Source organism: Jaculus jaculus, chromosome 8, assembly GCF_020740685.1.
Source record: "Jaculus jaculus isolate mJacJac1 chromosome 8, mJacJac1.mat.Y.cur, whole genome shotgun sequence".
Classification (NCBI taxonomy): Eukaryota; Metazoa; Chordata; class Mammalia; order Rodentia; family Dipodidae; genus Jaculus; species Jaculus jaculus.
The window spans coordinates 69355523-69370771 of NC_059109.1; the positions used below are offsets into that span (position 1 = coordinate 69355523).

General features: G+C 38.5%; 1 protein-coding gene across 2 annotated transcripts in view; it reads left to right on the forward strand.

The window, feature by feature from the left end:
* LOC101611286 (small integral membrane protein 15-like) overlaps positions 1–15249 on the forward strand; it is a 30433-nt gene that overhangs the window by 1773 nt on the left and 13411 nt on the right. Inside the window, exon 1 of one of the 2 annotated variants that reach the window (XM_045157610.1) lies at positions 10650–11175. The exons of the other annotated variant lie outside the window; for it this stretch is intronic. Coding sequence (XP_045013545.1) covers positions 10862–11083 — 222 coding nt within the window. The 5' untranslated portion in view covers positions 10650–10861 and the 3' untranslated portion in view covers positions 11084–11175. Of the gene's footprint in view, positions 1–10649; positions 11176–15249 lie in introns of those variants that run through there. 2 annotated transcript variants of the gene reach the window in all.

The window sequence follows — 15249 nt, forward strand, 5'->3', positions numbered from 1 at the left end:
CAGTTTTGATTCACAGTAAATTGAAGAGAGATTTCAAAGTACCCAAATATCCTCTGTACGCATACATGTATGTATACTTCTCTCACTATTAACATTTCTCTCCAAAGTGACATGTTGATTACAATCCACCTACACTGATTCATTGTTATCATCCAAAGTCCATAGTTTACATGATGACTCAGTTATAATGTTGCATATTCTACAGACTTAAAACTATAACTGCATGTATCTATCACATCACAGAAAATGGTTTCACTAAAGACCCTCTGTGTTCTTTCTTTTCATGACTCCTCTCCACTCAATTGTAATGATTGCCAACTTGATTAGATTGAGAAGCAGCCAGGAAATTAGTAAAGTACACCTCCTGGGGGGCCTGTGAGAGGGTTAACTAAGAGGTGGAACATGCCTGATTGGGGAAAGGCAAAAGCATGGGCAAGCGCGCACGCTCGTGCCCTCCTTCCCCGTCTCTCTCTCTCTCTCTCTCTCTCTCTCTCTCTCTCTCCCTCTCCCTCTCCCTCTCCCTCTCCCTCTCCCTCTCCCTCTCCCTCTCTCCCTCTCTCCCTCTCTCCCTCTCTCCCTCTCTCTCCCTTTCTTCCCAGCTGGCATACCATGATGTAGGCTGTTCATGATGTAGACTGTTCTGCCCCACCATATCCTACCTGCCAAAATGGACTGAAATCTCTGAAAATATAAGACAAAACAAACCCTTCCTCCTATAGATAGATTTTCTCAGGTATTTAGTTATAGTAATGAGAAGTTCCTTAACACATCTCCATAGTTTTGCCTTTTCATAATGCCATATAGTTGGAATAATACAGTATATAGCCTTTTCAGAGTGATCTCTTTACATTGAATATGCATTTAAATTTCCATCTTTTTAGTGCTGATTAATATTTCATTAAATGAAGGTACAAAAAGTTATACGTTTACATACTGGAAAAGAACATCTTGATGGCAATTATGAAAAAGAAATGCTGTAAACACTCAATGAAGGCTTTTGTGTGAACATGTTTTCAAATCAGTTGCATAAATATAAAGGAGTGAGATTTCTAGATTTAGAATAAGGTGTATAGTTTCATTTCATAAATTCCAAACTTTCTTCCAAGGTGACTAAGCCATGTTGCATTGCCACCAACAGTAAATAGTATTTTCTGATGCTGTGCATCCTCCTCCTCATTTGCTGTCAATTGTGAATATTGTCCATTGTAATGACTGTGTGGTTGTGTTGTATTAATTTATGATTCCATAATGACATATGATGTTGAACATCTTTTCGTGTTTATTTGCTTTGAGGAGGTATCAGTCCAGATCTTTTGTTCGTTTTTTAAATATTTTATTTATTTACTTACTTATTTGAGAGATACAGAGAGAGGAGAGGAGAGAGACAGAGTGTGTTGGGCACACCAGGACCTCCAGTCACTGCAAATGGACTCCAAACACATGCATCACTTTGTGCATCTATATCACTATGTGGGTATTAGGGAATTGAACCTCTGTCCTTAAGCTTTGCAGGGAGATGCCTTAACTGCTAAACCATCTCTCCAGCCCATTTTGTACAGTTTTAAATTGGGGCATATTTAATTATATTTTTAGAGTGCTTTGTATATTTACATAATAGTCCTTTATCAGACATTCTTTTGCAAATAGTTTGGTTTGTGTGAGTTGAGGGTTGTTCTCCCATTCTCTTTATAGTACTTTTAAAAATTAAATTTCAAAAACCCATGGAAACATGAAAGATTCTAAAATCTCTCACAAAAGCACCAGATCACTTTTAACATTATATTTATGGGAAATTTCCACAGCAGTGGAAATGGAAAGAATTTTGTGTCAAAATATCTGTTTCGAGGACTTCCGGTTAAGATGGCGGCGTAGGTGCCATGCCAAAGCAGCCTGGGGAAAAAAGACCAAAAAAACTCAGCAAAATACACACTTTTACTAAAAAGTGAGGTGTATAGGAAATTGAGGCAGCAGCGGAGAAGTAGAAGAGTTCCAGAGCATCCAGAGCCTGCACAGGGGGGAACAGCGGCTCCGGGGCGGCTCGGCCAACCGCTGCAGCCGCGGAGCGGCAGAAAGCCGCCGGACTCTCGGCTCAAGCCACAGGACAAGCCAGGTGCGGGATTTTCCCCTCACACCGCGCTCTCCACAACTCGGGAAACGTGAGGGGAGAGCGGCAGCGAGCAACGGAGGGAAGAGCAGACCGCGAGGTAGAAGCACACGTGGAACAGCAATACAACCAGAGCAGCCGCGGCTCCCTCCCCTCCCCCACCACCTGAACCCAGCCCCAGCGAACACAGCAGTGGCCCGGGACCCGCCACGCCAACTTGGGCTGACAGCAGGACCCAAGCAGGAGCAGAGTTCAGCAGCAACTTCAGCTCCTCCAGCACCGGTACTAGCGGCCCCAGCAGCAGCGGACCCAGGAGCGGCAGCAGCGGCAGATCCCGCAGCAGCGGCTTCGGGGTGAGCAGCGGCGGTGGACACGGCAGCGGCAGCTTCAGCAGCGGTGGTGGCTCCGGGGGTGGCAGCTACAACAGCAGCAGAGGCAGCAGCAGCGGCTCAGTTTGCCCCATAGGAAAAGCAAGTGCCCAGCTCCAGAAATCAGAACAGCAACCCGACGACCCAGGCAGCAACTTGACTGAGACCACAATCACCCAAGGTAACTGGGATTGCACCAGGGAAGGGACTCACTTGGTCACAAGCTGACTTGGATACCTCAACAGACCAGAAATCTAAACCTCTTTGTTGATAGAGGATCTGGTCATTATAATAACTACTCTCACATACATACTCGGGGCTGTTTTTGATTGAATGTGTACAGTGTTTAGTTAAATTTTAGAATCTACCAGTATTTTATTCCACTCAGCCTGCTTGAATACTCCTATAGCAGGGAAACTCAACCCCTAAGAACATCTTTGTAGATACTCTGAGAGTCTTAAGAGCCACACCTAATACCTTAAGGTCCTACCCTGAAAATATATTACATCAAACCAATTGATACAGCTAAGAATACACAGCTAGCTAGAAAATCCAAGCATTAACTTAATCCAACATGCAAAAATATATACATTATAACACAAGAAACACTAAAAAGCAAGACGATATAAATCCACCTAAAAGTATTAATGCATCAGAAATGTCCTCCAGTGAGAAAGAGTTAGAGGAAATGCCTGAGAAAGAGTTCAAAAGAATAATTATAAATATGTTCAAAGAGGTCAAAGAACACATGAAAACAATCAAAGAAGAAATCAAAGAGGAAATCAAAGAGGAAATCAAAGGAATCAAAGAAGAGGCAGGACACCAATTTCATGAAATAAAGAAGGCAATACAAGACATAAATAGGGAAATAGAAATAATAAAGAAAAACCAGTCAGAATTACTAGCAATGAAGAACACAGTTAATGAAATAAAAAACTCTGTAGAAAATCTCACCAGTAGGATGGATGAGGGAGAGGACAGAATATCTAAGCTAGAAGATCAGGTGGCAGACCTAATGCAGTCCAACAAAGAGAAAGACAAACTTATAGAAAAGTATGAGTGGGAATTTCAAGATATTCGGGACACTATGAAAAGATCCAATATAAGAATTCAGGGCATAGTAGAAGGAGAAGAACTCCATTCCAGAGGCATAGTAGGCATCTTCAACAAAATCATAGAGGAAAATTTTCCCCAAATTGGGAAAGAGGTGCCAATGCAGATACAGGAAGCCTTTAGAACCCCAGCCAGACAAAACCCAGAAAGAAACTCTCCTCGCCACATTATACTCAAACTTCCAAACACACAAACCAAAGAAAAAATATTGAAAGCAGTTAGAGAGAAAAATCAAGTTACCTACAAAAGCAAGCCCATCAGGATTACAGCAGATTATTCAACACAAACTTTTAAAGCCAGAAGGGCTTGGAGTGATATATTCCAAGTTCTGAAAGATAACAACTGTCAACCAAGGTTACTTTATCCTGCAAAGTTATCCATCCAAATAGATGGAGAAATAAAGACATTCCATGACAAAAGCAGGTTAAAGGAGTATCTGAAGACAAAACCAGCTCTACAGAAAATACTTGATAGAATCCTCCATGCTGAACAAAAGGAAAAGCACACATATAAGGAACCTAGAAAAAACCAGCTATACTCAAATACCAGTTAACAGAAGAGAGCACAGGTAGAACAAGTAACACACACACACACACACACAAATGGCAAACATAAATACACACCTTTCAATAATATCTCTTAATATCAACGGTCTCAATGCCCCAACGAAGAGACATAGATTTGCAGACTGGGTTAAAAAGCAGGATCCTACAATTTGTTGTCTCCAAGAAACTCACCTTTCTACAAAGGATAGACATTATCTTAGGGTGAAAGGTTGGAAGACGGTGTTTCAAGCAAATGGGCCTAGAAAACAAGCAGGGGTTGCTATCCTAATATCAGACAGGGTAGACTTTAGTCCGACGTTAGTCAAAAAAGATAAGGAAGGTCACTTTATATTGATTAAGGGCACACTCCAACAGGAGGACATTACAATCCTAAACATATATGCACCTAACATGGGGGCTCCCAAATTCGTCAAACAAACACTATTAGAACTAAGGTCACAGATAACACCAAACACAGTGGTGGTGGGTGACTTTAACACCCCACTCTCATCAATTGACAGGTCATCCAGGGAAAGAATAAACAGAGAGGCATCTGGATAAAATGAGGCCATAGAAGGAATGGACCTAACAGATATATACAGGACATTTCATCCAAAGGCTGCAGAATATACATTCTTTTCAGCAGCACATGGAACATTCTCTAAAATAGACCATATATTAGGACACAAAGCAAATCTTAACAAATTAAGGAAAATTGAAATAATTCCTTGCATTCTATCTGACCACAATGGAATTAAACTACAAATCAGTAGCAAGAAAGGCTATAGAGCATACACAAAATCATGGAAACTAAACAATACACTACTAAATGATGAGTGGGTCAATGAAGAAATCAAAAAGGAAATCAAAAAATTTATAGAGTCAAATGATAATGAGAACACAACATACCAAAATCTCTGGGACACAATGAAGGCAGTTCTAAGAGGTAAATTTATAGCCTTAAGTGCCTATATTAAGAAATTAGAAAGGTTGCAAGTAAACGACCTAATGCTTTGCCTTAAAGCCTTGGAAAAAGAAGAACAAGGCAAACCAAAAAGTAGTAGACGGGAAGAAATAATAAAGATTAGGGCAGAAATTAATGAAATAGAAACAAAAAGAACAATCCAAAGAATTAATGAAACAAAGAGTTGGTTCTTTGAAAGGATAAGCAAGATTGATAAACCCTTAGCAAATCTGACCCAAAGAAAGAGAGAAGAGACACAAATTAATAAAATCAGAGATGAACAAGGTAACATCACAACAGATTCCAGAGAAATTCAAAAAATTATAGGGACATACTATAAAAGCATATACTCCACAAAGTATGAAAATCTGAAAGAAATGGATGATTTCCTTGATCTATATGACCTACCTAAATTAAATCAAAATGAGATTAATCACTTAAATAGACCTATAACAAACATGGAGATCCGAGCAGTTATCAATAATCTCCCAACTAAAAAAAGCCCAGGCCCGGATGGATTCACTGCTGAATTTTACCAGACTTTTAAGGAAGAGCTAACACCATTGCTTCTTAAGCTTTTCCAGGAAATAGAAAAAGAAGGAATCCTACCAAACTCCTTCTATGAGGCCAGCATCACCCTGATACCAAAACCAGGCAAAGATAGAACAAAAAAAGAAAATTACAGACCAATCTCCCTCATGAATATAGATGCAAAAATTCTCAACAAAATATTGGCAAACAGAATACAAGAGTATATCAAAAAGATCATTCACCCTGACCAAGTAGGCTTTATCCCAGAGATGCAGGGATGGTTCAACATACGCAAATCTATAAATGTAATACATTACATAAATGGGTTGAAGGACAAAAATCACATGATCATCTCATTAGATGCAGAGAAAGCATTTGACAAAATCCAACATACTTTCATGATAAAAGTCCTACAGAGACTGGGAATAGAAGGAACATATCTCAATATAATAAAGGCTATTTATGACAAGCCTGCAGCCAACATATTACTAAATGGGGAAAAACTGGAAGCTTTTCCACTAAAATCAGGAACAAGACAAGGGTGTCCACTGTCTCCACTTCTATTTAATATAGTTTTGGAAGTCTTAGCCATAGCAATAAGGCAAGAGACACACATAAAAGGGATACAAATTGGAAAGGAAGAAATCAAGTTATCATTATTTGCAGATGACATGATTCTATACATAAAGGACCCTAAAGACTCTACTAGCAAGTTGTTAGAGCTGATCAAAACCTACAGCAATGTAGCAGGATACAAAATAAATACACAGAAATCAGTAGCCTTCGTATATGCTAACAACAAACACACAGAGGAAGAAATCAGAGAATCACTCCCATTCACAATTGCATCAAAAAAAAATAAAATACCTTGGAATAAACCTAACCAAGGAAGTAAAGAATCTATACAATGAGAACTTTAAAACACTCAAGCGAGAAATTGCAGAAGACACTAGAAAGTGGAGAAACATCCCTTGTTCCTGGATTGGAAGAATCAATATCGTGAAAATGGCAATCTTACCTAAAGCAATCTACACATTTAATGCAATCCCTATCAAAATTCCAAACACTTTCTTCATGGAAATAGAAAAAATAATCCAAAAATTCATTTGGAATCACAAAAAACCTCGAATATCTAAAATAATACTGAGCAACAAAAAAGAGGCTGGTGGTATCACCATACCTGATTTTAACCTATACTACAGAGCCATAGTAACAAAAACAGCATGGTACTGGCACAAAAACAGACATGTAGATCAGTGGAACAGAATAGAGGACCCAGATGTAAGCCCAAGTAGCTATAGCCACCTGATATTCGATAAAAATGCCAAAAATACTCATTGGGGAAGAGACAGCCTCTTCAGCAAATGGTGTTTTGAAAACTGGATAAATATCTGCAGAAGGATGAAAATAGATTCTTCTCTCTCGCCATGCACAAGAATTAAGTCCAAATGGATTAAAGACCTTAACATCAGACCGGAAACTTTGAAACTGCTAGAGGAAAAAGTAGGGGAAACCCTTCAACATATTGGTCTTGGCAAAGACTTTCTGAATACAACCCCAATTGCTCAGGCAATAAAACCACAGATTAACCACTGGGACCTAATGAAATTACAAAGATTTTGCACCGCAAAGGACACAGTGAAAAAAGCAAAGAGGCAACCTACAGAATGGGAAAAATTCTTCGCCAGCTATATATCTGATAGAGGATTAATATCTAGGATATACAAAGAACTCAAAAAGTTAACCAATAAGGAATCAAACAAGCCAATCAAAAAATGGGCTAAGGAGCTAAATAGAGAGTTCTCAAAGGAAGAAATACGAATGGCATATAAGCACCTAAAAAAATGTTCTACGTCACTAGTGATCAGGGAAATGCAGATTAAAACTACATTGAGATTCCATCTCACTCCTGTCAGATTGGCCACCATCATGAAAACAAATGATCATAAATGTTGGCGGGGATGTGGAAAAAAAGGAACCCTTCTGCACTGCTGGTGGGAATGCAATCTGGTCCAGCCATTGTGGAAAACAGTGTGGAGGTTCCTAAAGCAGCTAGAGATTGATCTACCATATGACCCAGCTATAGCACTCCTAGGCATATATCCAAAGGACTCATCTCATTTCCTTAGAAGTACATGCTCAACCATGTTTATTGCTGCTCAATTTATAATAGCTGGGAAATGGAACCAGCCTAGATGTCCCTCAACAGATGAGTGGATAATGAAGATGTGGTACATTTATACAATGGAGTTCTACTCAGCGGTAAAGAAAAATGAAGTTATGAAATTTGCAGAAAAATGGATGGACCTGGAAAGTATTATACTAAGTCAGGTAACCCAGGCCCAGAAAGCCAAGCGCCACATGTTCTCTCTCATATGGGGATCCTAGCTACAGATGACTGGGCTTCTGTGTGAGAATGAAAATACTTAGTAGCAGAGGCCAGTAAGTTGAAAAGGAGACATAAAGGGTGGAGAAAGGAAGGGAGGAGGATACTTAATAGGTTGATATTGTATATATGTAATTACAATGATTGTAATGGGGAGGTAATATGATTGAGAATGGAATTTCAAACGGGAAAGTGTGGGGGTGGGGAGGGAGGGAATTACCATGGGATATATTTTATAATCATGGAAAATGTTAATAAAAATTAAAAAAAAATAAAAAATAAAAGACAGACTTATTGAGATGGGGAGGGTATATGATGGAGAATGGAATTTCAAAGGGCAAAGTGTGTGTGTGGGGGGAGGGAGGGCATTACCATGGGATATTTTTTATAATCATGGAAAATGTTAATAAAAAATTGAGGAAAGAAGACAAAAAAAAAATCTGTTTCAAGACTAGTTAAATAATCATTATCTGTACTAAGTAGGATTTGGGGTAAATGTAGAAAAGGTCATACTTGCCTAAGCAACACTACAATTTGTTGATTTACTGTACTTGAGGTAGCTTCAGAAATTCTTCCATACATTTCTGTGCAGAAAATCAGGAACCTTCTCCAAGTATCTCCTATGATCCTCTGCTCTGCCTTCCTTTCTACAGGCATCAGTACAGCAGCTCTTCCATTAAGCTAAAAAAAATTAGCTCCAGGTTCTTATGGTCCTTACAGCTCCCAATACATGCCAACTCACTCCTGTCTTAAAAAAAAAAAAAAAACTTAAATAGCTTGGATCACATGCTCACCTATATACCAGAGGTTTAGACCATCCAGACATATAAGGGACTGTGAAAGGCCAGTGTAAGTCACATGTAACAAGGAGAGGTTGTTACAATTTTTTTGCATGAATTATGGAAAGATAGGAGTGGATAATTATTATTTGTTACTTGCAGGAATATCTGAGTCCTAATGTCAAAAGAAAGGAGGAAATGGTCCTAGCCAAACATTTTAGTCAATTCATTTTCTGTCTGAGCCTTTTAATAACATTTTAAATGTTTATTTTTGACATTTTCATACATGTGTATATGTTGTACTTTGACCACATTCCCTCAAATTACCCTCACCTATCCTCCCTGAGTAATTACAGACATGTATGACACTTTCCTTATATGGCTGCTGGGGAGTCAGTATGCTTTGCAATTAAGAGCCTCAACCACAGCCATCTCCACAGGCCTGAGACTTTCAAAATCAGTAAATGAGGCCTGGTAAGGCCAATAACAAACCCATTACTTGTATAGTCCTGTGATAATCATGTACTCAATAAAACATGTGAGGGCTGGAGAGATGGCTTAGTGGTTAAGGTGCTTGCCTGTGAAGCATAAGGACCAGCCTTTAACTCTCCAGATCCCATGTAAGCCAGATGCACAAAGAACAAGCAAGCACAAGGTCACACATGCCCATTAGATGTCACAAGCTTCTGGAGTTTGAGTGCAGTGGCTGAGAACAATTTTTTTCTGTCTCCCTCTCTCTCTCTCTCTCCCTCTCTCAAATTAAAAAAAAAATTAAAAAAAGAAAAAATATGTGAAAGACATTTGTAATCTGTAAAGCATTATTAAAAATAACAGCAGTCTCTATCTCACCAAATATATGACAGAGGAGTTACTACTGTTGCTAGTACTTTGATGTGTTCACCAACATAGTGTAATGTATCAAATACACTTGAAATAGAGATAATCTCTTTCCTTGGCAGGGCAGGTTATGGGTTATATATTCTTGGTTGACTTACCATTTTCAAATGACCTGTATTTGGGGGTTGAATAATGCTTGTTTTGATGCTTTCATATTTATAGGGCCTTTGTGTTTTGCTTCTGTCATTTGTGGGGGCAGGGTCTGAACCAGATCCAAGCTGACCTGGAACCCAATTCAGAACAGAAATTTATACTTCCCAACAGGCAAGATTAAGAATATAGGACAACACACACACTTTTACCCTGAATTCTTATGTTTGATCTTTTCATGGTGTCCCAGATATCTTGAAATTCCCATTCATACCTTCCTATTATCTTGTCTTTCCTGTTGGACTGTATTAGGTTTGCTACCTAGTCTTCTAGTTTATATATTCTGTTTTCCCCTTAATACTTTCTACTTAAGGCCTTGGAAAAATAAGAACAAGGCAAACCAAAAAGCAGTAAATGAGAAGAAATAATAAAAATTAGGGCAGATATTAATGAATAGACACAAAAAAATCCAAAGAATCAATGAAACAAAAGAGTTGGTTCTTTGAAAGTATGAACAAAATTGATAAGTCCTTAGTAAATAAAACCAGAAGAAAGAGAGAAGAGACAAAAATTAATAAAATTAAAGCTGAGGGTGAGTTGGGAGTGGGCGTCGGAGCCTGTGGGATCTGGATGCGGGTGGGCAGAGGGGGGCGCGTGCCTGGCCGCTGCCGTGCTGGGCGGGGCCGAGGCAGCTGGCGATCCCTCGTCGCGGGCCTCCCCTGGGCCCCCTCATCCGGGTCTCTGGACCACGGCCTCCGCCTCCCAGGCCGGGAGGGTCCTGGGCGAACGTGCCTCGGTGGCCCGGAGCGGGGACGAGCGGGGTGAGCCCCGGGAAAGCGCGGGGAGAAGCCAGGCTGGAAGATCGCTGCCATTGTGGGCGGTGCAGGCGTGTCTGGGTCCGACATTCAGGGGCACGCGACATGATTGGTGGCCAGCGTACGACAAAATTAAATCCTGTCAGAAGTGTATTGTACAACTAAAGACAACGACCACGGGTCATCTGAGATTGTCTGGCCTACTGATAAGCCCAGGAAAAGATTAGAGATCACTACTCAAGCAGAAGTTTCCTGAGACTGTCACAAAGATGCTTGACATAAAGGCCTGGGCTGAGTCTGTCGTGGAATGCGCTGCAAAAGACCCATGTGGCTTCCTTACCACAGTCATGCTGGCCCTCACTCCACTCTTCCTAGCAAGCGCTGTCCTGTCCTGGAAATTGGCCAAGATGACTGAGGCCAAGGAGAAAGAGCAAAAGAAGAAAAAACGTCAAGAAAATATTGCCAAAGCTAAACGACTAAAAAAAGATTAAAGGAATGGAGAGGTTGTGTAACTGGAGGAAAACCATTTGGAAATCCTGCAGCTTTGGAAGGATTCACTAAGGTTTCATTCATGTTCATGGAGGTATTACTTAATAAGTTACATCTGACCATATAGGAGAATCATGTTCTGGCCTCCATACTGCAGTAGCTTTTAGGCTGGTATAGAAGTTTGTTGGTTTCTGCCGAAAGTTACTATGAATTGGCATTTACCATACTGGAGCATGTTTAATTTGAAAATCCAAACCCCTCTCAAATCTTAAACGTGCAGACATGATGCTGCAAGAAGCAGGTTCCACACGTGAACTTGCGAAGGGCTGCAGCTAAGATACAGGAGCACTGAAAATAACATTCTCTTCAGGTTAAATGAGACGGAGATGAACTTTGATTAGACTTGGATTCCCATCAGCAAGGTGTTATGCAAATACTCTTAAGGTCTGAAAAACTAAATATTACTGGTCATTATTTCTGTTGAGGGATGCTTAACTTGTAGTTCTTTATAACTGACAGCTGGGTGCCATTTTGCAGCTTATGTTTTCAAGTGACACTATATGAAGAGAAATGGCTTTACGACTATGAACTTGATTCAAATACTGGTTTAAAATGAGGTTCTATTCTGGAAGTGAAAAGTTTATGTTGGCTTGAAAGACATACAGTATATTAACCACAATTTTAAGAATCATTATTTTCTTATTTTTTGGAATAGAAGCATTGCTGACTTTTTCTCAAAGGGAAATGATATTAATAAGTATGTCTATTTTTTGCATTTTTCTCACATTGACCTTTGAGGTGGTAATTATCAAGACATTTGCATTTTTAATGTAATTTTATAAAGAATTCTCTTACTGGCCATGTAGACCACCTGCTGGACATAATAGTTTTTGTATTTCTGAGCACTGCCATTTTCCTAGATGAGTTGCTGAGAACAGAAACACTGGTGTAAAGCTTGCAGACAAAATGCCAAGTGCTGTTGTACTTGGGCATCAGCATTGCCTTGTGCTTATGACAGCTGTGAGACAGTTAACATGTCTTATCTGATAATTTGCTGATTATATAGATAGGACTTGTTTTTATTTTTTTAACATTTTTATTTATTTGAGAGTGAGAGAGAGAGAGAAAGAGGCAGAGAGAGAATGGGTGTGCCAGGGCTTCCAGCCACTGCAAACGAACTCCAGACGCGTGCGCCCCCTTGTGCATCTGGCTAACGTGGGTCCTGGGGAATCCAGCCTCGAACCCGGGTCCTTAGGCTTCACAGGCAAGCACTTAACTGCTACACCATCTCTTAGCCCAGGACTTGTTTTTATTACATTCTGTTTTAAACTCGTGTGGTAATGGTATCATGATTTTTTTTTAATCAAACAGGATCAAAGTGAAAATTAAAATTTCAATCTTCTGATGGAGAATGGCATTTCAAAGGGGAAAGTGCGGGGGGAGGGTATTACCATGGGGTATTTTTTATAATCATGGAAAATGTTAATAAAACTTGTGAAAGGATTAAAAAAAGGAAAAAAATTTTCAATCCTCTAAAGAATAAGTAAACAGTTAAATCCTACTTCCTAAGTGGTAGAGAAAGGCTTAAAATTTAAATTTAAAAAATTTTGAACAGTATAGTAGTGATTACACAAACTAGATAAATTATATCGAAATGAGAATGGAACATGCTATAAATTACAAGTACAGAGCAAAAACCTAGTAAAACTGGAACTTTCAAATACTAAACATGGTTTTTCTAAATGCATGGTCTAGTAACATTATCACTGTAGTATTTAATATCTTATTAATGTTTTTTGCACCTCTGATAATGAATATTAAGTTACTGTAATTGATCAGTAATCCTAATTTAAAAAATTAAATGAGATATTGAAATAAATTTGATACTTAAAAAAAAAAGGTGAAAAGGCACCATTGCAACAGATACCAAAGAAATTCAGAAAATAATAAGGAAATACTTTAAGAATATATATGCCTCTAAGTTTGAAAATCTGAAAGAAATGGGTGATTTCTTTGATACATATAACTTACCAAAATTAAATCAAGATGAGATAAACCATTTAAATAGACCTATTGGGCTGGAGAGATGGCTTAGCGGTTAAGCGCTTGCCTGTGAAGCCTAAGGACCCCGGTTCGAGGCTTGGTTCCCCAGGTCCCACGTTAGCCAGATGCACAAGGGGGCGCACGCGTCTGGAGTTCGTATGCAGAGGCTGGAAGCCCTGGCTCGCCCATTCTCTCTTTCTCCCTCTATTTGTCTTTCTCTCTGTGTCTGTCGCTCTCAAATAAATAAATAAATAATTTAAAAAAATAGACCTATAACAAGTACAGAGATTCAAGCAGTTATAAAAAAATATCCGAACTAAAAAAATTCCAGGGCCAGATAGATTCATTGGTGAATTTCACCAGACCTTCATGGAAGAATTAACACCACTGCTTCCCAAACTTTTCCATAAAATAGGAAAGGAAGGAATTCTACCAAACTCCTTCTATGAAGCCAGCATCACCTTCATACAAAACCCAGACAAAGATTGAACAAAGTAGGAAAATTATACACCAATCTCCTTGATGATCATAGATGCAAAAATTCTGAACAAAATATTGGCAAACAGAATACAAGAATATATCAAAAGATTATTAACCCCAACCAAGTTGGCTTTATCCCAGGGATTCGGGGATGGTTCCACATTCACATTTGATAAATATAATACATCATATTATTGGTCTGAAGGACAAAAAGCACATGATCATCTTAATAGATGTAGAAAAGGCATTCATAAAAATCCAACATCCTTTTATGGTAAAAGTATCACAGAAACTGAGAAGAGAAATAACATATCTCAACATAATAAAAGCTATTTATAACAAACCAACATAATAAATGGAGGAAAACTTGAAGCTTTTCCACTAAATTCAGAAAAAAACAAGGGTGTCCACTGTACACATTTTTATTTAATATAGTACAGGAAATCTTAGTTACAGCAATAAGGCAAGAAATACTCATAAAAGGGATACAAATTGGAAAGGAAGTGATCAAATTATCATTATTTGCAGATGATATGATTCTACACATAAAAGACCCTAAAGACTTTATCAGCAAACTATTAGAGCTAATATGTATTTTTAGCATCATAGCCAGATACAAAACAAATACACAGGAATCAGTACTTTTCCTATTTACAAAATGAGCATGGAGAGGATGAAATCAGGGAATATCTCCCATTCACATTACTTCAAAAACAAATTAAATAAATAAAGTATCTTGGATTAATCCTAACCAAGGAAATGGAGGACCTCTACAGTGATAACATTAAAACACTCAAGTGAGAAATTGCAGAAGACACAAGGAAATGGAAAGACTTCTCATGTACTTGGATTGGAAGAATCAATATTGTGAAAATGTCAGTCTTACCAAAAGCAATGTAGATTGCATTTAATGCAATCCCCATTAAAATTCCAATAACATTCTTCACAGAAATAGAAAAAAAAATGTAAAATTCATTTGGAAGCACAAAAAAAAAAAAAAAAACAGCCTCAAATAGCCAAAACAATTTTGAGCAACAAATCTAAGGTTGGGGGTATCCCCATATCTGATTTTAAGATATATTACAAAGCCATAGTAACAAAAGCACCATGGAATTGATACAAAGATAAACATGTACATCAATGGAACAGAATAGAAGAACCAGATGTTAATCCAGGCAGTTATAACTATCTGATTTTTGACAAAAATGCCAGAAATATTCACTGCAGAAAAGACAGCTTCTTCAACAATTGGTGCTGGGAAAACTGGATATCTACATGTAGAAGGATGAAAATAGATCCTTGTCTTTCTTCATGCACAAGAACCAAATCCAAGTGGATCAGGGACCTTAATATCAGACCTGAAACTCTGAAATTGTTAATGGAAAAGGTAGGGAATACTCTTTAACATATTGGTATAGGTCATAAAATTCTGAATATAACCCCAATTGCTCAGAAAATAAAACTACTAATCAACCAGTAGGATCTCATGAAATTACAAAGCTTTTGTACAGCAAGGGACAGTGAATACAACAAAGAGACAACCTACCTAATGGGAGAAAATCTTTGACACCTACACATTTGACAAAGAATTAACATCCAGAAGATATAAAGAATTCAAAAAACAGAACAATGAGATATCAAACAA